Raw genomic sequence first — 21185 nt, forward strand, 5'->3', positions numbered from 1 at the left:
GTTTTTACAAGAGACATCTGGTCATGGGAGGATATACTTTGGTTTGGAAATGCCCTTGTGCTTGCAGAACGTTTCCACCAAAGTTTATGGCATCCAGGCAGAGCCCCAGGGAGATACCATATGACCATTTCTGAGTCTTTAACTTGCTTCTCTGACCCAAAAATGTTTAGCCTAAAGTTTTTTCCCAGAAAATGAAGGGTTGCAAAACCTGTGCAGCTCTAGCTGCCGGTGTTCATTCCAATTCACAGTCAAGCTGCAGTGCTTTTGTGTGTGAATCCTATTGACATCTTTGACTCTCTTGACCTACCTTAATGGGAAATACTCTCTCTTTCTGACTTCTATTATCTTCTTCCTCCTATGTTTCTCCCATTTTCCTCTCATCCCTTCCTCTGTGGTCTGGCTCCAGCTCCAGGTGCTTTTCCTGTGTGCTAGAAACAATTAATGCTGGTTTAGCTACAATTCCTCCTTGAGGAAGCTCTTTAACTTGGGCTTTAATTCCCTGGAGCAGGGTGGAGCCATCTGTAATCCTTGGGTGTTGATCACAGTGAGTTGCATATAATTTTCAAAGTCTGGAATTCCCTGTTGGCCAGGAGGATTCAGTGACAGGATAATGAGCAAGATTCAACCACCCAAGTTTTAGGATTTTGAGGTTATATAAATTTGCTGATTCATATGATGAGAAAGCCACTGGCCGCTGTTTAATTTCTGGGATCAGCCTTTGCTGCTGTAAATATTAACAGAGTGCCAGGAGAGAGGAGCTGCAGAAGTTGACAGCAGCAGGCTGGGGCTCTAATGTCTTAATAAATGCAGGTGTGCATTGTTACAGTGATTGCATATGTAATAATTCTAAGTGTGCATTGTTACAGTGATTCTCCCTTTGCTGCACTCATCGGTGAAGAATTTGGAAAAGTAATGGAAGGGTACTGTGAATAATAATCCAAGCTCTCAAAAAACATATTTCTAGTCTGTTTTAGAACTGACTATGAGCACTCCAGCTGAGCTTGATGCATAAAAACACAGTACATGTGATATGTAAACTATTTGCATTATTAAATCTCATTAAAATGATTGCTGCTGTAGAAAAGATTTTGTCTTCCAAAAAAAACCCAAAACCCATGCATGATGCAGTTTCCTGTTAGAAGAATAAAAATTGTAGTGATTAACAGCTACTTTTCTACTTTGTACATTTAAAAATGCTACCTGAACTATATTCTCTCATCAGTTATAAATGGTGTTGGAATAGCTTTTTTCTGAATGAATTGTCAGGTTTTTAGAGCACACTGTTAATTCACACTCGTTTGGAGAGATTTTTCAAAAGCGGAGCGGGTGTTTTTAAGAGTGTTAGAAAACAGGGTTTGGAAATCTGATCAGGTCTTCAATTCCATGGTTTTCTCTAAATCTGTTACAGCTGCTTGTAGCCTCTTCTAACTGATTTTCATTAGTTTTATTGCTGCAGTCCATACCTGCCAAGAGTGCTGCAGACTCTGGTGTTGGTGGGGTGATTTACAGAGATTCTGTGTGAGGGCCTTTTCAGTCTGGTGCCTGATAGGACCAGCTCCTCGTTAAACTCCCCTAGGAACACTGCAGAATGAACTGCATGTACATTGCCCTGCAAATAATACATTGTAATTAATGTAAAATGACTCACAGAGAATAATTTTCTTTGATAATCATGCCATTATTTAACAATAATTCTTGTGGGTTTACTTTTAAGTAACTTCTTGTAAGGAGTGTATATGCCCACAGGTACTGTTTAAAAGGTAGTTGGGTAATTAAACATTTTTGCTGTAATTGTTACCTCTTACAGCTGCTTCACTGAAATTAATAAAAAAGAAAACCTGGAGAAAAAAAAAACAGCAGGAAATACATAATTGAAAAAAGTCTGACTTAACTGAAATAAAATACAAGTAGGAAGTTAAAGGAACTGTCTCTGATACAGTTTGGACGTGTCAAGTTTTGTTTCAGCAATATGAATAGTAACATCAGCTGCTTTATGATAATTTAGCATCTATTAGTATGCAGTAATGAATTGACATTTAGAAGGCATTTTTATTTTAGTCCAGGCTTGCCAAGTTGTAATTTAAAAATGAGTGTGAAATCATCCTTCCTTTTGATAAATTCAGTATAGTTTTGCAGTGATTTTTGTAAAGGTGATGGGAATTTTTTTTTCTTTTATCTTTGCTCTCCTCCAGTCACAGAGAGGGAGGGCAGGGATGTGGCTTGTTGCTGTCAGCCTCAACTGAGAGGAGGGAAATGGACACTTTGTGATGAAATCCCAGCAATTTGTAGACAGGTGAAGCCTGGTGCCTGAGAGAGCTCTCAGAGCTCCCTGGATTTCTGCAGATAGAATGTTTCCTGATCAATGGCTGGCATTTTTGGCAGGCAGAGGACCAGGGATGCTTGCCCAGCAGAGCCCTGCAGTTCTGCACAGCTGTGGCCAAACAGGCTTTTGTCCATCCTAGGGCTGCATTGGCGTAAGGAAATAAAATATCAAGGACTGTGCAACACTGCATTATGGGCAAGGACTGGGAGGAGTTTTCCTATGAGCAGAGTGGGATGAAAAAGCAATGTTAACTGGGAGGTTCATTTCCACCCTCTCAGCCCCCCTGAAGTTTTTGTCTGTGGATGTTTGCACTCTCAGAGTGGCTAGAAACTGTCACAGTGGCAAATAAGTCTTCCAGGAATTTTGAAACCCTGTGAGTTATGGACCACTCGTGTTGGGCTGTATGCAGGTATACCAGAAGTGGGGGTAAAACCTGCAGAGATTCTGAGTGCTGCTGTTGGAGACTGTGCTGCTGAGGGGGTCCCCATCACCCATCTGTGTAGATTATTGTGGTCTGGCATTTTTTTGATTCACTTACCTTTGAATGCTGGCAGTTCTGAAGTTACACTTTAAGAATGGAAGGTTTCTGAGCTTTTAAACTCTGTTCTCTGTTATACAAGTGCTGGTTTTGAAATAACTGCCTTGAAAAAGAGATGTTCAGTGTGTTTGCAAAGGGGGATTTGAATTGTGCATTAACTGAATTTTAACTTGACTTAAGCAGATGAAAAGTTGTAGTTCTGTCAAAATCTGACAGTCATAACCCCCAGCTCTGTCCAGGGAGCAAGTTATTTCCACTTAAATTTTAATTGTCTTCATTTTTGTGTTTAAAATAGGGTTTGATTCATTGTCAGCACCGTTTGTGACCGTTTTAATGGCATTCATCATGAGAGAAACTGAATTTCCTGGCACAGATTTCCCATAGAATAATTTTTGCATGCATGTGCTATAGGTACAGAAAGATTCTATCTTTGCATCCCCAGAACGAACCTAAAACTCTTGATTTTTCCATCAGAGCATCTTGAGCAAAATGAGATTCTCTGTTTCCTCCTGCATATTCTGGCCTTCAGCCAAAGCATGGCTTTATGAATTCAGAAACTTGAAGAATGAATATAATTTTGAAAGCTAAATAATATGTGGGAGGAAATGTCGGTAGTTGTGAAGCTCTTGTGTTAGAAGTGTAGCTATGTGAAGTAGGATTTTTTCCTTAAATTCCTTTGATAAATCCTAACCCTAGAGCCCAAGAGTTGTCTCTATTCAAAGGGCAATTTGTATTTCCTCTTGGTTAGAGGGCAGCTTTGAATACTGATGGCCTTGTGAAGTAAGTTAGAGTAATTTAAATTTTAAATGTCTCAGTGCGGTTCCTGCAATTTGCAAATGCTTCGGGAAGCTCCGGATCAATAGAAAATCGAGGTAGGTGTCTCCTTACGAGCCACATCGCCCTCGGGCAACATCAGGTTCTGGGCACCCATTCCTGAGCTGCATCCTGAACTGCGCTATTGTCTGTCTTAAATGGTACGTCGGGAGGAGTAATCAGATAGTTATGTTAAATTGACTACGGTTTGAATCTTCCTCTGAACAGTGATTAGAGCCCAAGATAACGCTGGTGGTTCAAAGTGACTCCCTGGCAAGTCACTTAAGCTTTCAGGATCAAACACTGCTAAATTCCGGGAAGACCTTAGCGTGAACACCGAAGGTATTTCCTGTTTCCACATTGCAATAACTTACCACTGGAATTCGGTAGGAAAAACCTAACGTTTCTTTTAAATCATGGGGCAATCGAGGATTTTATGTAATACCTTGCAGTTCCCAGGTGCTGAAGAGGGGGATTCTGTGACCCTGGCAACAGGATGGGAATGTAACGAGCTGTTTACTCTATTAGCTGACAAAATGTGTAGCTCAGGTTATGGCAAGAGCTTCTGTGTGCTTGAAATTTCTTATGGTTTCCAAAATCTGCATTCCATAAGAAGAGAAGAGGCTTGTTCACTTAGGAAGTTCACACCTATTTGGACACCTGTAAACTGAAGGGGAATAAACCTCCCTCAACACTGACAAGAAAGCTTAGCTGAAGGAAAAGATTCACCTCAGGAGCTCAGCGTGGCTTCTTTTGGGCCTTTCTGCCTGACAGCTTCATAGCTGGCACATGAATGCAGCTTTCCAGACAGCCAAAGGCTAATAAGTCATAGTAGGTTTGTATATGTAAAAGTTGTTGAAATTATGCAAATTAACTGTTCAAACAGACCCTTTCAGGGGGAAACCCCAATTTTTGTGAATTATACTACAAGTAAATGCAGTCTAAAATGAGATACGTTGCTGACTGAATCAAAGGAGCATGAAAAAGTGTTAAAAAGGTGATAGGAAAGCACTTTACCAGCATAGCTTACACCTCAGGAGACTTCCTCAGGAAATAAACTAAATATTTTCAACAAGAAGAGAAGGAAATAAGCAATGAATGATAATATTAAACAGCTGAGGAGAGCAATGATCTCTACATCTTGGCAGAGAAATAAGCTGTAAGTAGACCATCATAAAGCTCACAGCAGAGAGGGAAAAGCAACACAAAGGCAGAGCTGTAAATGAATAAGGATCCAGAAAATGACAAAAAAAAGGTAAAGGTAACTGAATTTTTAGTTGTTAGAAAAATGTAATTAAGGAGATAAAAAATCAACAAAAAAGAAGAACAGAAATTAAAGATGGCTTGCTGTAGTAATTATGATTCTGTGGGGGTTTTTTTTGTTGCTGGAGAAGTCTTCTCCTGTAGTGTTTCAGGAAGGATAAAGGAATGAGTTGAAGTTCAGTAGAGCAGAAGGTCATACTCTGACCAAATTTAATCATGAGCATAACTCGACTAAACCCTTCTTTGTAACACCTCCCCCAGTGTTTTAAAATCTAGGTTGTACTCATAATTTTAGAGGTATTTGAATCTGTCCATCAGGACTGGTACTGTAGCATCTTGAAATGACAGGGTATGTTAAGAGAAGTTCATTGAGGCTTTAGGTCAAGGTGCAGCTTTGCTGGTTGAAGTACAGCTTGACTGGATGAATACTCATTTTTATGAGTATTTAAATGAACAGCCACTGTTCATTTAAAAGGGAAAAAGTGAGAGATAAAAAAAGGTAACCTAGATAGAACATATATTATTGTTACTTAACAAAAACCACAGCTGGGTTGTTTTCCAGCAGACATGGGCAGAAGAAAGTGGGGGAAAGAAAAGAAGAAAGAGAAGGTGAGTTAAAAATCAAATAGACTTAATGAGAACCACAGTAATTTTCAGCCCTGATATTGCAATGCAAAAATAACCAAGATACAAACCAGGCATCCTTACTTTGCATGGCAGTAAGACGGGGATGGACAGGATGTCTAGAAGGAAATTGTGCAGTGCATCAGTGAGGCAGCAGCTGTATTTAACCAGCATGAAGAAGATGTAGGTGTTGATAATCCACAATCTAAAACCGATGTAGGAGTCTTCCACTGAAATTCTGTTTCCACCTTAACAGTTGGATGTGAAAGCTGGAAATCCACCAAAGGTACAGACAGACGTCTAAAAGCTTTTGAAATTAAATGCCTTGGGGAAATAGTAGGTATTAAATGGAATGAATTTATAACAAATACTGAGATTCGTCGGGGAGTTGAACAAGACTTAATCTCCTAAATTATCCAGAAATGAAGATGGAAATATCTAGGATATGTGGTAAGAATGAAGCCAGATCTGATGCCAGACTGTCTGCCATGGCAGGAATGCCTTCAGGCTGACTGTAGAACATGTAAAAGGGACTGACCAAAATAATTCCTCTATTGGAAAGTGCTTAGAGCCAGAAACATCACAGGTGGCTTCACAAAGTGGGGGACAGTCAAGGAGAAAGCCAGATGGACAACAATCAGCAGGGTCCCGCATTTGTTTGATGGAACTCTTGGCAGTGTAGGGAAAAAATGTGAGTTCAGCGGCACCAAATGTTTTCCTCTAATATTTGGTGTCTGCTGGGGGCTATGAACACTTGGCAGACCTGCAGAATGATTTCAGGACTTTTATCAGCACCGCTGCATCCTGATGAGCTGAAAGGATGTATTTTAACCCCAGAGTTGCAGCTCTCTCTGTTGCTTGCAACTGGCAGCTGCAGTGAGCTCTGTAATTTATGTAAACTCTGCACCACCCACAAGACTCCAAGATCAACACACAAAGTGGTTTCTGCCGGTATGAGGGAGAAAACCACCAGGTTGTCTTCCTGCATCCGGGTGGAGGAAATCAGTGATTGTCTGCTAGCACTAATAAGAGGAGGCATGTCTGTGGGGCCTTTTCTCCAGGCAGTGTCTTGGCTTCTGACCCAGCCAGTGCACTGCTGTTCTTAATTAGCCGTGTCTTGACTGCATTAATATCCTGGCATGCAGCTATCTGGGATTCTGGAGTCAGCCGTGCAATTCTTCAGTGTTCCCCGCTCTTTCTGTGTCACTGGAACCGTGTCACCTGCTCCGTGGCACCAACAGCAGCTTCAGTGACCACATTTGGCTATTCCCAAAGTCTTTTTTGGACCTGAGAAAGTTCTTTAACTGCTTAAAGAACTTTAACAGCATGTCTGCTGCTAGATGTTCTATGTCAAATAGTGCTTCACTGTATGAGCATCACTTTGCAGGTGCTGGTTAGAGGCTTCTTACTCACCTGTTTCTCTTTTTCTGCTCAATTTATAACTTAAACATGGGTTAAGAATGCACATTTTGAAAGAAGAAGAGGGCTTCATTGGTGTTCAGGCATGTACCCATAGCAGAGGAGTTGAAACGAGATGATATTTAAGGTCCTTTACGACTCAACCATTCTGCAATTCTTCCACTAACAGGTAGTGAATTAAAACCCATGTGAGTCTTCTGGTTGTTCCCTTATCAAAAGCATAGTTGGCATCCTATGAACAGAGGCATCCTGTGCTGTTTGTTCTACTCAGCAGGCTCATGCCTGGCCACCAGCTACGCCCTTGGCAGGGAGAAAGACCCCTTGGATCTCTCCCCAAGGCTGCCAGGTGTTCCCGAGTTTGGTCCTAGTCGGTCTCAAATGGGTTTGGCACCTGCATTGTACCTGATATGTGTTAGCTGTGAAAGGGCAGGAGGGCTGTCTCCCAAAGAGAGGGGTTTAAACCAAGGTTTGGTTTTTTTCACTTCCTGCTTGTTTGGAAGATAGGCCTCAAGATGGGTTTATAAAAGGCATAATCACCTTTGTGTTCAAGTACAGATGAGTGATATTTTTTGTATAGTGGCTTTATTCTCTCTCTGAGTTGAATGACTTTTCCTTTAGCTTACAGTTATTGTGACTGGTATCTACTTTATTGCTTTAAATGGTCTTCCAGAACCACAGTAGTAAAATAAGATCTTTCAAATAATGAAAACCAGAAATATTTTTTTTTCAGCCACAGCGCTGTCAGTAATGACGGAAAGTCATTGATTTCCTTTTGAAACTGTTTCTGAATTGTTTCCTTGATGTTGCCTACCTCTCTGCTGATTTCTTTCTCTAGAAGCAGCTGCTTTCACATATCTGGTTTGTTCCGGGAATATTTCTTGTGCACTTTGTTTATCTGTAGTTTGTGTATCTGTAGTTTGTCAGACAGGTCTGTAAAGTTTGGTCACAAGCCAGGAAAAATCATGAAGAATTTTGTGGTAGGGTAGTCACTGAAGTAACCAGGTGTAAGGAATACAGAAACTGGTATGACAAAAGGTTATATAAAATGAATCGTGCAGCTTCTAGAAATACATCTTCTTGTCTGCAGCTCAGTTTAACTTCTCCTTGTCATACACTGAAGTATGTGGCCTCAAGAAGTGTTCAGAGCATGTCCTGTGGATGAATCTTAGGAAAACAGAAAGTAGGAGATGAAAAGCTGTTACAAGGCAGGTCCTGATGGAGCTGGCCTGCTGTTAGTTTTTGTCATTTGAGGCTGAGTTGTATCTCAGAAAAACATCTCATCCCATGCTGGTAATTTAATCAGTCAGAGCACTGGTAATATAAAGATAAAGTTTATGTGTGGAAAATAATGTATTATGTGATGGATCATTGTTGCAGTGCTCAAAATCTTCTGAGGAGAATTGTGCTATTTTGGCAGGAGTTCAAAATTCTCTTTCCTACAAGGAACAGGTTCGGTGGTTTGTTTTTTCTCTAACATGTCATTTTGAGGTTACATGGTAACATCTGTCAGAGCTATGCTAACCTCTGTCATCCAGCTGTTATAATTGTGGTATTTTCCTTCCTTTTCCTTCTCTTTCCTCTCCTTTCTGCTTTCCCTTTCTCTCCCCTAAAAAAAAAAAAAGAAAAGGTTAAAAAACCCCAGCAATGAAAACCACCTCCTTTTATACTGAAACTTCAGGTGGAATGAAGTGGTTATAAAAGCATCTGTCAACACAGGAATGGTTTGCCAAGCCAAGTATTTGGGTTGGAAGTCATGCCTTCCCAACTGCTTGAAAACAGGAAGTATCTCTGTTAAGTGATGGATAGCTCTACTTTGCTGAGAGGAAGAAAAGGCTTTTTTTCTTTATTTTCTTTTTTTCTTTCTTATTTTGCCTCTGGGCTAACAAATGAGTTCTGCAGTTGTTCCATGTATGTAAAGAAAGACTCCTGTGGAAATGTAGATATGGGTGCACACATCTGTGTGTATATGTGTAGATAGATATATATATACACACACACATATATTTGTGTGTGTGTGTGTGTATGAATATACAAATGAAAAAAAAGAACAAAACTCAAAACCAACAATACACTTTGTACATGATTGGTCCCTGTCAGAAGCCAGCCCAGGCACATCTTATCCCAGTGATTCCTGTAAAGCTCTCAAAATCTGTCAGAAACAGCCTGCAGGATTGCAACGGCTCCTGGGTGATTAATTGCCAAAAGAGTCTGGTTCCAGGTTCCATTACATGTAATTGTTATCTTTTTCTAAAGGGGTTCTTTCATTAAACCCCCACTCACCCCCACCCCCCCACCAGAAAAAAAAAAAAAAAAAAAAAAAAAAGGGAAAGGAAGAAAAGAGCTGACATTCCTGAGGTTTTGCACCTCTTAGACAGGAGCATGGAGGACTCTGCTATGTAAACATACACTGAAGAGGGTGTGTTATATTGTTTTTTAGCTGGTGATAGATTTTTTTCCCCCCTTCACTTAATTTTAACTTTACTAAAAATTATTCTATTAGAAATGGGGGAGAAAAGGCTGCATGGAGTGGGCACCTTCCAGTGTCTTCTCCACATTAAAATCTCACTGTGACAACCAGAAAGTGGCAAAGGACTAGATTGCTCCTGCTCCTTGCTGAAATTGCAGGAAAACAGCTGGAAATTGGGACATCCTCTGTGCTATTGTGCTGAGACTGGACATGGGGAGAGGACAAAACCTTGTGTCCGACACCCCCTTTGCAAAGGAAGTTTGTGGCTTTAAAACGTGTGGCTGAATCTGAAGGTACAGGCAGATTGTGAAGAATATCTTGCTTTTCTGAGGCCATGTTGACAAAGCAAGGGGGATTGAGAGCATGATTCCCTGGCAGTGCCTCAGTGGGTTTGAACTCACGTAATTTGGAGCTCAATTTCTGTGGTGCCAAACTGGATTTGTATCAGCATGGTTGCTTGGGTTTGCACTGCTTTTACTGCATTGAAAAAGGGCCGTGTTTCTGACAGGTTTAGACTTTCATAGATGGAGGCCCGGGCAAAGCTTGGCTCCCAATGAGCACTGCAGTGATTTGTGCCAACTGGCCAATTTAACTGTTTGAAATATCAGATGGAGATACAGGTTCTGCAGCTGTAGGGTATCTGCCTGCAGATGTTTCTGCCAAGAGAAATGGTTGAAACTCGGTTTCTTGAGATATTTTAATCCTATATGAACAAAACTACATAAAAACGTGCCCTGGTATTGTCTGCATGGGCCAAGGAGCACATTGTGCCTCACAGTTGTGTTTGCATGGTCTCATTGCAGCAGAACAAGTCTCCTCAAGTCTCCTTTCTCCACGATTCCCTGTGAATTGGCTGCATCAATCAAATTCCAGTGGCAGGATGGTGATGTGCAGTGGTCAGGGCACTGCTGTTAGTCTGATTAAAAAGATGATAATATTTTGTGGCATCCAGATTTCTGCCGGTTTGGAAAGCCAAACCCGGCCTTTCTTAGAGGTTTTTGAGGTTTAATATGCTTTCACATCAGCTCTGGAAATTTTTGCTTTCTTGAAGCATTTAAAGCACTGCCTGTTTGTAGTTATTGAAGTTACACTGCTATCTGTTTTAAATCATCACCCTTAGAAATTACTCAGTGCTGTGAAACATGCAGAAGCAGGGCATGTTGTTCCAGCAGGTGATGACAGTGTTTTCAATTGATTCAAGGCAGTTCATTCCCCAGGTTTCATTTTGTAAGGAAGGATGATTTTGCTGTTTTCCTGTGCACTGTAGGGTAAATTGTTTTGCAGTAATAGTGAAGAGACTGATCTGTGGTGCTCGCTGGAGGTGTCGGTTCATGTGGGTAGCCAGTAAAGAGCAGTTCCAGAGGACACATGGAGTTACATGGAGAAATTTCCCTCTGTTGATGTGACAAACTGGAAACAGGTATGAATTAGTAGTTGAAGGGAAAAGATGAACTGAAGATGTATACCTGGAGGATAGGCAGAGGGAGTAGCTGCTACACAGGCAGGGGCATCTGAGGGACAGATCATGTTCTTATTTTGGAGACTGTTCACTCTCTGTACCACTGGGATCACCTCAGCTGTCTCCCAGTTGGAGTTGGTTTGCTGTTTGCCAGGGTGTCAAAGCACACATTTGCTCTCTGCCTTTAATTCGTGCTCCTGCTGAATGCCTGAGCAGAGGGTTCCTGCCGCGCGGCTGCCGCGCGGTAGCGTGTTCCTGCTGAACACCTGCTGTCAAACTATCATGTCCTTTCTTGTCAGCTTGCACAACGCTCCAGGTCTTGAGCAAGACTGACACTACGGAAAGGCTGCACAGCCTGGCTTTTATAAATCTGTGTGGAAAGCGAAGCCTTCGCACAGGGAACTGCAGCATTTTCTAGGAGCTTGTTTCTAATAATATTTGGTAAAATTCTGTTAACAAATGCTTTTTATGAAGTAGTGGATGCACCGTAGGTTATGGAACCAAAGTGCTCCACCCTGAGAGGAGTAGTAGATGTTGTGTAATGACAGCAGAGAGTAATCTGCACAGATCTTGGGAGATGTACAAGGGTGGTGACCAGCAAAAAAAGTCATCAAAGAGGGGAACTGGTTAGAGATGTTGGCATGTACTGACGGTGGTGACAGACGCTGGCACAGAAGGAAGAAGGTGGGGAGGTGGAAGAGTGTGAGGAAAGGGGCTCTTGGCAGGAACAAAGCAGTATCACTTGACTAGGGAGCCTGTAATTACAAGACTCCAGCTTTGTGACACAGTGAATAAGTGTGACACCTGGAACAGAGGAATTTGGGGTTGCCTCCTGAAGCAGCTTGTGCCAGATGGAGCAGGAGTAAAAACTTTGTGGGAGAATAAAATTTAGTCTCCACTGGACTATGGTTTTTAAGTCCTTAATGGTAATAATCCCATGTCTTTTCCCCTTAGCACCTTCTGTTAATTTTGGTAATTAAGCCATGGTTGCAAAAAAGCCTCCAGTAATCTCTCAAACAGGATGGATGAGCTTCCTGTACTTGAAACTTTCAAAGATCCTAAAATGCCAAGCACTTCCTGATCTGTTGGGCTGGGAGCATGACCTGCTCTGGCACAGAGTGAGAATGAAAACATCAGGCACTGAGGTGAGCCTCAAAAGCATAGGGGAAGCACCTTGATGGGAGCTGCCTTCACTCCTGGCAGAGGTAAATGATGGCACAAGAAGACCTTAACACTTCCCACACTTGCAATGCATCTGTCCTGACATGTGGGCAAAACCATGGAAAACATCTCACAAACAGCTACTGCTTGCACAAGCTGCAGGAAGGCTGTGATGGGGTGGTGAGGCCCTGGCACAGGCTTCCTAGAGAAGCTGTGGATTCCCCATCCCTGGATGTGTTCCAAGCCAGGCTGGATGGGACTTGGAGCTACCTGGTCTAGTGGAAGGTGTCCTTGCCTATGACAGAACTGGATGATCTTTAAGGTCCCTTCCAATCCAGGCCATTCTCTGATTCTATGATTCTGTTTCTTTAAAATGACTTAGAAATGTTCAAATACTGTAATGGTAAAAGTAAAAAAAAAATTAAAAATTGCATAATTTGCATTACGCAATGATGTTACAATATATAGAGACATCTCTTGTATTGAGGAGTCCATGTAAGTAGGAGCCCCTACCACAGTTCATAAATAGCAGTTGTTAATCTAAATTTGAAGGATTGAGTTACAAAGAAACTATTCCCAGTTCTCTCATTTTCATCAGTGATCTAATCCCAACAGACTCCACAGGCAAAATTAAACTTTTAGTTGCATTTTTTTAGGTTTCGCATTAAGAGCAATGTATTTGCTTGAAAGGAAATAAATTTAGTATAAAAATTAGTTCCTACTTGTGGAGATGAATTACAGCAGAGAATATGCAGTAAGACTGATTCTCCAAATGAGCTTCTCTACCTCCTGAACTGATTTGCTTTCTCTTATTTACCTCAATATGCCACTTACTGCTTGGGAGTTTTTAGTTGTATTTATTTTTGCTAAAGGTAGATTACCCTCTTGCACAGTTCATGTGTGAGATTTTTGTTATAAGATGTGATTAAGAATGCTTTTGATGAATTAAGCATGGCTGCTGGATTCCTATCAGTAGGAAATTTTTTTTTCATGTCCTATAGAGAGCTCAGCTAGTTATGCTTCTGCCATTGTTGTAGCTCTGCATTCTGGGACAGTTAATTTTTAAAAACAGTGATTTTTAAAATGGCCAAGTAACCTTTGGCAAAGCTAACTATAGGTAGATGCATAAAAAAGAAAAAAAAAGGAAAAGAAGAGGAGGAAAATTAGCAAAGCCCTAAGGTTAAATCTGGTCCATTCTTAACAGGAACCACAAATATTTTCCAGGCTTTACCTATTAATGTTTTCTTTCCTGAAATAATTGTGTTCATAACGGCACACAAAATACATGTTTTTGACCTAGCTATCTTTTCCAATTATATATTTTGAGGAAATACTCCATTTTAATTACAGCAAAATGAAATGTTTCTTTCTGAAAGGGGAGCAGTTTCTCCTTAAAAAACTGTGGTTTTGCTGTTGATGGTACTCTGTATTGCATGAGAATTATCCCACATTCCTAATCTTCCCCAGAGGAGCATTGTGTCTGTGTACCACTCATAACCTTTCAATGCAGGAGTACTTAGAGCCCTTTCATAACTGTTGTGGTAACAACAAAAAAATAATCACCTGAACCTGCAGAAGAATTGCTCGGTGGTATGAAGTATTCTAGGTTCGAGGTATTCTGGTTTCTACCAAAACCCCAATTACTTAATTTTGTGCCCTTCTTGGTTGAAGTAAATTATGCAGCCCTCGCATCTCAGCATCAGTGAGTTATGTAGCTCTGTGCACACATCAATTAATTTTGGCCCCATCAACTTCCCACCTCCTGTGTGCTGCTCGCCCCCAATCGGGTTTGCATCTCCCAGTCGCCAGCAGTTCATCTCGTGCTCCCGGCAGCTGCATCTGCCCAGGCCTGCAGCCCTGCTTCAGCTCTTCACCCTCCCCCTCCTGCCTCTGCTGCTGCTGAATCCCTCCTCCTCCCGCTCCACAGCATGGATCCATCCTCCTGCTGAATCCCTCCTCCTCCCGCTCCACAGCATGGATCCATCCTCCTGCTGAATCCCTCCTCCTCCCGCTCCACAGCTTGGATCCATCCTCCTGCTGAATCCCTCCTCCTCCCGCTCCACAGCATGGATCCATCCTCCTGCTGAATCCCTCCTCCTCCCGCTCCACAGCATGGATCCATCCTCCTGCTGAATCCCTCCTCCTCCCGCTCCACAGCATGGATCCATCCTCCTGCTGAATCCCTCCTCCTCCCGCTCCACAGCATGGATCCATCGTCATGCCTTGCCGGTGGGTCACCCGCTAATCCCATCGCACCCAGCCTAGGGCAGTGAGGCTGGCCCAGAGGTGACCTGGCTGTCCTTATCGCTCTCCTCCCCATTTTCAAAGTGCTCATTGCAAGATTGAAGCTCCATCTTCTGGAATGGCCTGTGAAAGTCATGGCGTATTGGAGCAGCTATCTCCAAAGCCCTACCCGTGGTGAAGCCTGGATCACACAACATCCCACTGAGAAAAGCAGTAGCTTCTAGGTCTGTACAAAAAATGGTGTTTAGGAGAAATGTAGTGCCAGCACCCATCCAACTCAGCCCTGCTGGTTAGCATGACCTGGGCCTTGGGCTTGAAGTGCTGCATGTGCCCCCATCATGTGCCCCAGCAGGCTTCCTTAAGCAACCCAGAAGAGTTCACTTCTGTCCAGTGAGCAAAGACATCATGAGGAATGTTTTGTTCCCTTACTGCCAGCCTCTGCATGCAGCTTGGTTCTGAATTCTGAATTATTTTGGCCAAAAAGGAAAAGCATCTCTGTGAGAAGAATGCAGAGTTGGAAACCTGGAAGGGCAGTGTGATGTCCTGCAAATGAGAGAAGCCTTGACTTGCTGTTGTGTTCTGAGCATCTAGCAGCAGACCAGCTCTGCACCCCACTCCTGGCCCCTCACCAGGCCTTTTTCCTCCAGGAATACTGAATAGGTCAAACCAGGCCCCTTCCTCATCCTCTTGTGCTGATTTTAGCTCCTCAGGAGCATGGAGAGGGGGAGACTGGTGGCTTGCCAAGGGGCCAAGGTGATGGCAGCAGAGCCAGGAACAGTCTGGCTGTGCCCGGGGTCTCACAGGGTCACCACGTCAGGAGGGCTGGTGGAGACCAGCTCTCAGTTCAATCTGCTTTTGTCTGCAGGGGTTGGAGGGAGCCTGACTCTTGTCTCAGGATGAGGTTACAGAATATTTTCCTTTTTGTCTGTGTTGATATAGCCAGCGAGCACTGCTACAACTGACTTGTGCTTTTTTTATACAGTTCCCAGCACATGTGGTTGCCTTGGATAAGGTCCCCGGGCCTGATTGTACCAAAAAAGTAATGATAGCATGCTTAAAACTTGGGCCTTCAACTACCAACATGTGTAAAACACAAAGCACTGGGGACAAACTGGAGGAAACAGAGATTTTAGTCACTGACCAGAAAAAAGTATGTTCACTGTGTTAGATCTGCAGTTGTGATTTTGTGTCTTGGAACTGAGAGCCACGCAATGAGCGTTTTCTCCCAGCTGATTGGCACTGAGTATTTTCTCTATCCCACCTGCACCATAGCCCTGGTCATTCATCAGTGGGAAGTTAAGCTGGCTCTAGAAGATGTTCTAATTATCTGGGCATCCTGATGAAACCTGTCTTGGTTTGAAAGAGGCACCACCGTACTCTCATGAACATTTCTTGTTTCTTCTAAATAATAGAATTAGCTATGGGCATTTCCTTAAGAGCATGCAGAACACAATTGCAATGTAATTCCACTCTCTCCAAGCCTAGTCTTGAAACATGCAAATTTCTCTTTCAAGTGTGTTGGCAAAAAATGGCAACATCCTCACACACACACACAACTTAGGCACTGAATTATACACTGGTCAAGACGTTGTCAGTGAGCTGAGTTCTTGGGTGGGTTCACCCGGAGTGGAAAACAGCACAGTCTGCTGAGCAAATATCAGTGGACAGCTTATTTCTTGCTCTCTTCTGTAGGGATCCAGCATTGGCTGCTGCAGACACAGGGTGCTGGGCTGGGTATGGACATGTGGGCTTCCCAGCCTTGCTCTGTCCTTGCACAGCTCCATGCAGCACCACAGGACTTTGTGCTAAGCATTTTCATGTTTTGTTTTAAAAATAACAAGATGTCTCTTAACATTCAGGATACATTTTTCCACTCTGAAGCACCACAACAGTCTTTTTAAAGAAACTCTAGGAAGGGTGTTAACTTGATCAATGCTGTGCAGGAAGGAAAGCTCTTTCCTACTATTTTTTCAGCATGACTTTCACTGACATGATCAGGCTGGGAAAAGACTTACTGGCTGACAGCCCAGGACAGCCATGCAATATCTCCAGTCATCTGGAACTCAAACTAGTCTACCCAAGGGAGAACCATAACATAAAAACAATTTAGGTTACATGCTGAATCTTATAAACATTGTTCAGTTTCTAAAAAACTAGTTTAAATACTATTTATGTGCATTTGCTGTGCATGGGATTATTGTATTTTACTTTTCTTTTTTTCCAAATTTTAAGTAAGAAAGGCTCGAGGGTTTTTACTTTTTTTACTCTAGATGGTTTCAAAAATCTTGGAGATTTTTTATAAACAGGGAAATGAGCTTCCTCCCTTCCCATAAATTTAAGAGCTTGGCTTCTCCTCTATATTGGATATAATTGTTTTATATATAGATAAAGTTTACTTTTTGACCCTGTCCAGAAAGATGTTTGAAGGGAGCTTCCAGAGGCCCAGTGATCCCCCTCCTGCTCAGGACTTTTACCAGACCAGATCAGAGAGTGCTTGTCTTCCTCTGCTGAGCCATAAAACCCACAAAGGCAGAATTTCCACAGCTTCCCCAGTAACCTGCCCTGGGGCTGTGCTTCTCTTCTAGAGATTTTCTCCTCCCATCCAGTCTGAACCCTCCATGCTGCGTCGTGGGCATTGTTCCATCTTACATTTTCTGTTTGCTCTGGCACCCTCCCACCCCCAGTATAAACTGAACACCCAAAGTGCAAGGCCAAACACATGTGCATGAAGCTGTGCGTCACTGGCCTCTCTCTGTTGTTACCTTATTTTGCATTAAAAACCTTGTTGGAGTAGTCTGCCTGTCTGTAAGCATGTGCAGCTCTAATAGTGTGCGATAAAACAACGTGGATCCACAGTGTAAGATTCACTCCAACAAAACCCTTCTTTTCTCTGCTTGTTGTCTTGTTGGAAGATCTGAACTTGGGATGTGTCCATTGCCACCTGTCCTTCTGCCAAGTCCTAACATTCCTGCACACCTTGCAACAAGTCTTGGAGTATTGTTTTGGGAGAATGACTGTGGTTCCTTTATGATTCTTTTTTTCCATAAACAGGTATTTCACAAGCTGAGTAGTCTTACTGTCTTTTCTTGTGCAGGTTCATGCTTTTTGTTTAAGCTGTTGGTTATTTCGTGGTGGTGGTATTGTTTTTGAGTTGTGGTTTGTTTTTTTTTACTTCCTTGATGTGCTGTAACTTTTGCTGTGACATTTTCATTGCAGGCCCTGCTGAGGCCGGGGCGAATAGACAGAATTATCTACGTGCCACTGCCAGATGCAGCCACTCGCAAGGAAATCTTCAGGCTTCATTTCCAGTCCATGCCAGTCAGCAATGAAGTCTGCTTGGCCGAGCTCGTGGAGCGCACACAGAAGTACTCGGGAGCAGAGGTAAAACTTCCTGGAGTCGGTGCACAAATGGTGTTTAAAGTTGAACTCAAATGTCCCTTGAGCTTTCTTGGAGTGCTGGTGGAAATTATGAAAGGGAATATTTCAGATATTCCTGTGGTTTTGCAGTCTGGGACTTTTTTACTTCAAGGTCCCCATCAGAGGAGTGATGCCAGGGGAAGGGTCTCTTTCGGGGTGAGCCTTCATACAGTTGCAGGCAGCCTCCTTAAGGATGTGCTGCCAGGACTGGAGGGAGGTGGAGGCAAGCTCTTCCAGACTTCCCAGACAGTTCCCCCACATCTCTGGGAATCTTTTGAGTGCAGGATTGTGACTGAGAGCCTCAGGAGGAGAGAGGAGAGATGGAGGTAAGAAATGCAGGGGGATTGCGAAGGAGTCTCTTTGAAGCTTGTATTTTCCTATTCTATATAATCAAGACTTCACAACAGTACTTACTGGTATAGCTCGTTGCTATTACTCAGCTTCTTACAGTGATGTCAGACACAATTATTTCCTGTCTTGGGCAGAAGGAGAAGCTTTCTCAGATGCTGCTGCCTGGCAGTTATAAGAAGGATCAGTACATTAGTGGTCACCATTCTGCTCCCTGAATGTTATTCATATCAGTGTCTCCTGAAAGGATGTTTCACTCCTTCCTCATTTTAATTAATTGAGAGTAATTATATTAATTCAAAAATTCAAAGAATGTTAATAAGGTTGCCAAGTTGAGCTCTTGAAAGGTATGAAATACCAGGATTTTCACCTTGCTGTAGCCAAACCTAGTGTCTGCATTATCATGCCATCTAATTATATGGCCACCTTCTGCTTTTTCCATAGCAGAATGGAAAATGTGGTGTGTTTGCCTTGGCTCCCTGTCTCTCTGTGTGCTGTTTACAAAGGCAGGGAAATAAGCTAAACTTTTGTCTTGGGTGACTGTGGAGGATTCATGTGATTGCTTGAAGGCCTTTCTCAAAGGACTGGTGGTGCTCCCAGGCTGGACTTCTCCTCATTTAGCTGTCACTTAGATGCTGGTGGGCTGGAAAATGCTATGCTGCCTACTCATAACTTCTGGCTGGTGTGGGCACTGCTATGCTTGCTGTGGGGTCATTTTGGGAAGCTATGTCACAGTAGATACCAAAGCCAAACCCACGAGAGTTTTCCTCCTCCACAGCACAGGGCAGACTGCACTCTGGGAATGAATGAATGAGTGAATGAATGATTGGACACCGTGTAGTGAGCTGAGCTGGTTTGTGTAGCACATCTTTCTACCCAGAATGTGGGCTCTCATGAAAAAAAAAGACAACAATAACAAGGATTTCATGCTTAAATGTTGGTCTGGAAGACTGTCACAGCTCTACTGCTTCCACGTTTTGGAGCAGTGACCTGTAACAGTGTTATGTTTATATTTCAGGGACAGTGACACAACTTGGGAAAATTTATCTGCCTCTGGCTGAGTTACAAGCCTCCAAAAACATAAATATAAACATCTCCTCTGTTGCATATGGCAACTGTTGCCTTACCAGGCAACAACTGCAGTGCTTGTATTTTAGAAATTCCAAGCATATGGGGATTTCCTTTGGATCTGGATCAGCTGAAGAGCTAATAGTGAATTCCAGTGCCTGGTTGATAATGAGTCACAAATGTCTTGGTGCTGGCTTTGTGCAGAACCAAAAATAAGTTAATGGGTCATTAAGTGCAGCTACAGGCTGGTTTCAGGGGGAAAAAAATCTGCCTGTTTCTAATATGGAATTTCTCATGAATTTTGTTCTTTTGCATCATGCGAAGTATTGTAATAACTGGGATGTAAAGAGTAAATACAGAAAAAGCCTCAGTCAGGGTTCCTTGGAAGAATATATAAAGTCTTGATAGTTGGCACACACAGTGGCCAGTTTCATTAAAGCCTTTTCTTCCCAGTGTCTCCAGCTTCCCAGCTTTACAAATAGTTTCCGCTGCTGAATGGCAAGTTCCCATTCCACTGTTCTAGCCTTTGTTCAGAGAAAGAAATGGAAAATGCCTGGTTTTGTGACTAGAAGATGCTGTATGAATAGGGAGCTGCGTGTAAAGATGTGTTGAATCATCCTGACATGAGCTGAATTAACAGCCAGGAAAGTGGATAGTTCAGTGTGCATCTGGCTTCCAACTTGGCCCCTTTTCAGATCAGATACTTGTGCATTTTTGCCTGTCATCGCTTATGACCAGTTATCTCTGTTCACCTGCTGGATGTACGTTTCTCTTAATGACTACCTTTAAAGATACATCAAGATAGCAAAATGGGGTGATTACTTCCCACTGTTTCATGTGAGGGAAGGTGGAAGATAATTTATGAGGGTGAATTACAGTTTCCTTCTCTTGTGTGTCAGTGAAGTTTAATAAGAAAAAAGACATTAGATGAGCAATGTCTGTACGGTTAACTTTTAGGTCGAAGAAATCCTCACCTTTCTGGAAATATTTGAATTTGAGTGCAATCTTCATTTCCAGACCTTTCTGAAGTAGTGCTCAGCAGCACTACTTGGTCTCCTCTTCAGGGATACTGCTTTTTATTTTGGGTCAAATTCCAGGAGGTCCAACTTTTACAAAACTGATAATTTTTTAATGGTTTTACATAATTAGAATGTCTGCACTGTGAGCTTGTTCACAGTTTGATTACAGCTTTTCTTAGAGCATTTTCACTGTTGTACTTCATGCTGAGAAGTTTTATCTGTTTCATTTCCCACTGAAGTAGGGATGATTAAAGATCTGACCACAGAAGTATTTGAAAGCAACGTTTTAAAGTACAAGCAGTGTGAGTTCTTTGGGTCTCATTTGCTTGTTTTCATGGTGCTGCCACAGCCAGCTATCCTTAGGAAAGATGGGCTTTCCACAAACTTAGGTGCTCCATTTTTCAGTTTGGGGTTAGACAAGCAAGGGATAAAGAGAGTGTTTCCCCACTGGAGAAATATTTTGTTCCAGAAAGTAGGTGATAAAAAGGAAAACAAACCCAGCAGAGTGAGAGATGTTCTTTTATAGTTTGAGCCGCAGTCAAATGAATTTTTTGTTACAATTTAAAAGGCAGAGAGGGAGGTTTTAGGCAGAAACTGAAATCAAGTGTTGAGTTGTTTTGAGTTTAAAGTTGGTTGGAAGTAATAAAAAATTAAATAATCTGGGTATGATGACAGTATTCCTCAGATGAGTGTGCTTATAAAAGTAAGATAATGGGGACTGACTGCTTTTAAACTGGTGGAAAACAGGTCATGGTGAAAGCCAAGGCTGGCATGGTTTCTATAGTATTATCAGTTTCCATGCTTACAGGACACAAGAGTAGAGTGGGAATCTTGGAACCTGTAAATCTTTCACTGGTTCTGAATCGAAGTGGAACAGTTAATGTAAAAAATATCTTTCTCACTTTGCAATAACTCTCAATGGGAGCCCAGAAAATGAAAGGGAAGAAAAGCAAGCTGATGAAGTTTTGCTCTGGCTCAAATAAGAGCAGATGTGATGCCAAAAAGATCTGTGCAGCAGCAAA

General features: G+C 42.3%; 1 protein-coding gene across 4 annotated transcripts in view; it reads left to right on the top strand.

The window, feature by feature from the left end:
* Positions 1 to 21185, top strand: part of AFG2A (AFG2 AAA ATPase homolog A) — a 161443-nt gene that overhangs the window by 110526 nt on the left and 29732 nt on the right. For all 4 annotated transcript variants that reach the window (XR_010360656.1, XR_010360657.1, XM_064416416.1 and 1 more), the window contains one exon: positions 17528 to 17692. Coding sequence is in view for 2 of the 4 variants with exons in the window: in XM_064416416.1 (XP_064272486.1) it covers positions 17528 to 17692 (165 nt within the window). In the remaining 2 variants the exon portion in view is untranslated. The remainder of the gene's footprint in view (positions 1 to 17527; positions 17693 to 21185) is intronic.

Source organism: Passer domesticus, chromosome 4, assembly GCF_036417665.1.
Source record: "Passer domesticus isolate bPasDom1 chromosome 4, bPasDom1.hap1, whole genome shotgun sequence".
Classification (NCBI taxonomy): domain Eukaryota; kingdom Metazoa; phylum Chordata; class Aves; order Passeriformes; family Passeridae; genus Passer; species Passer domesticus.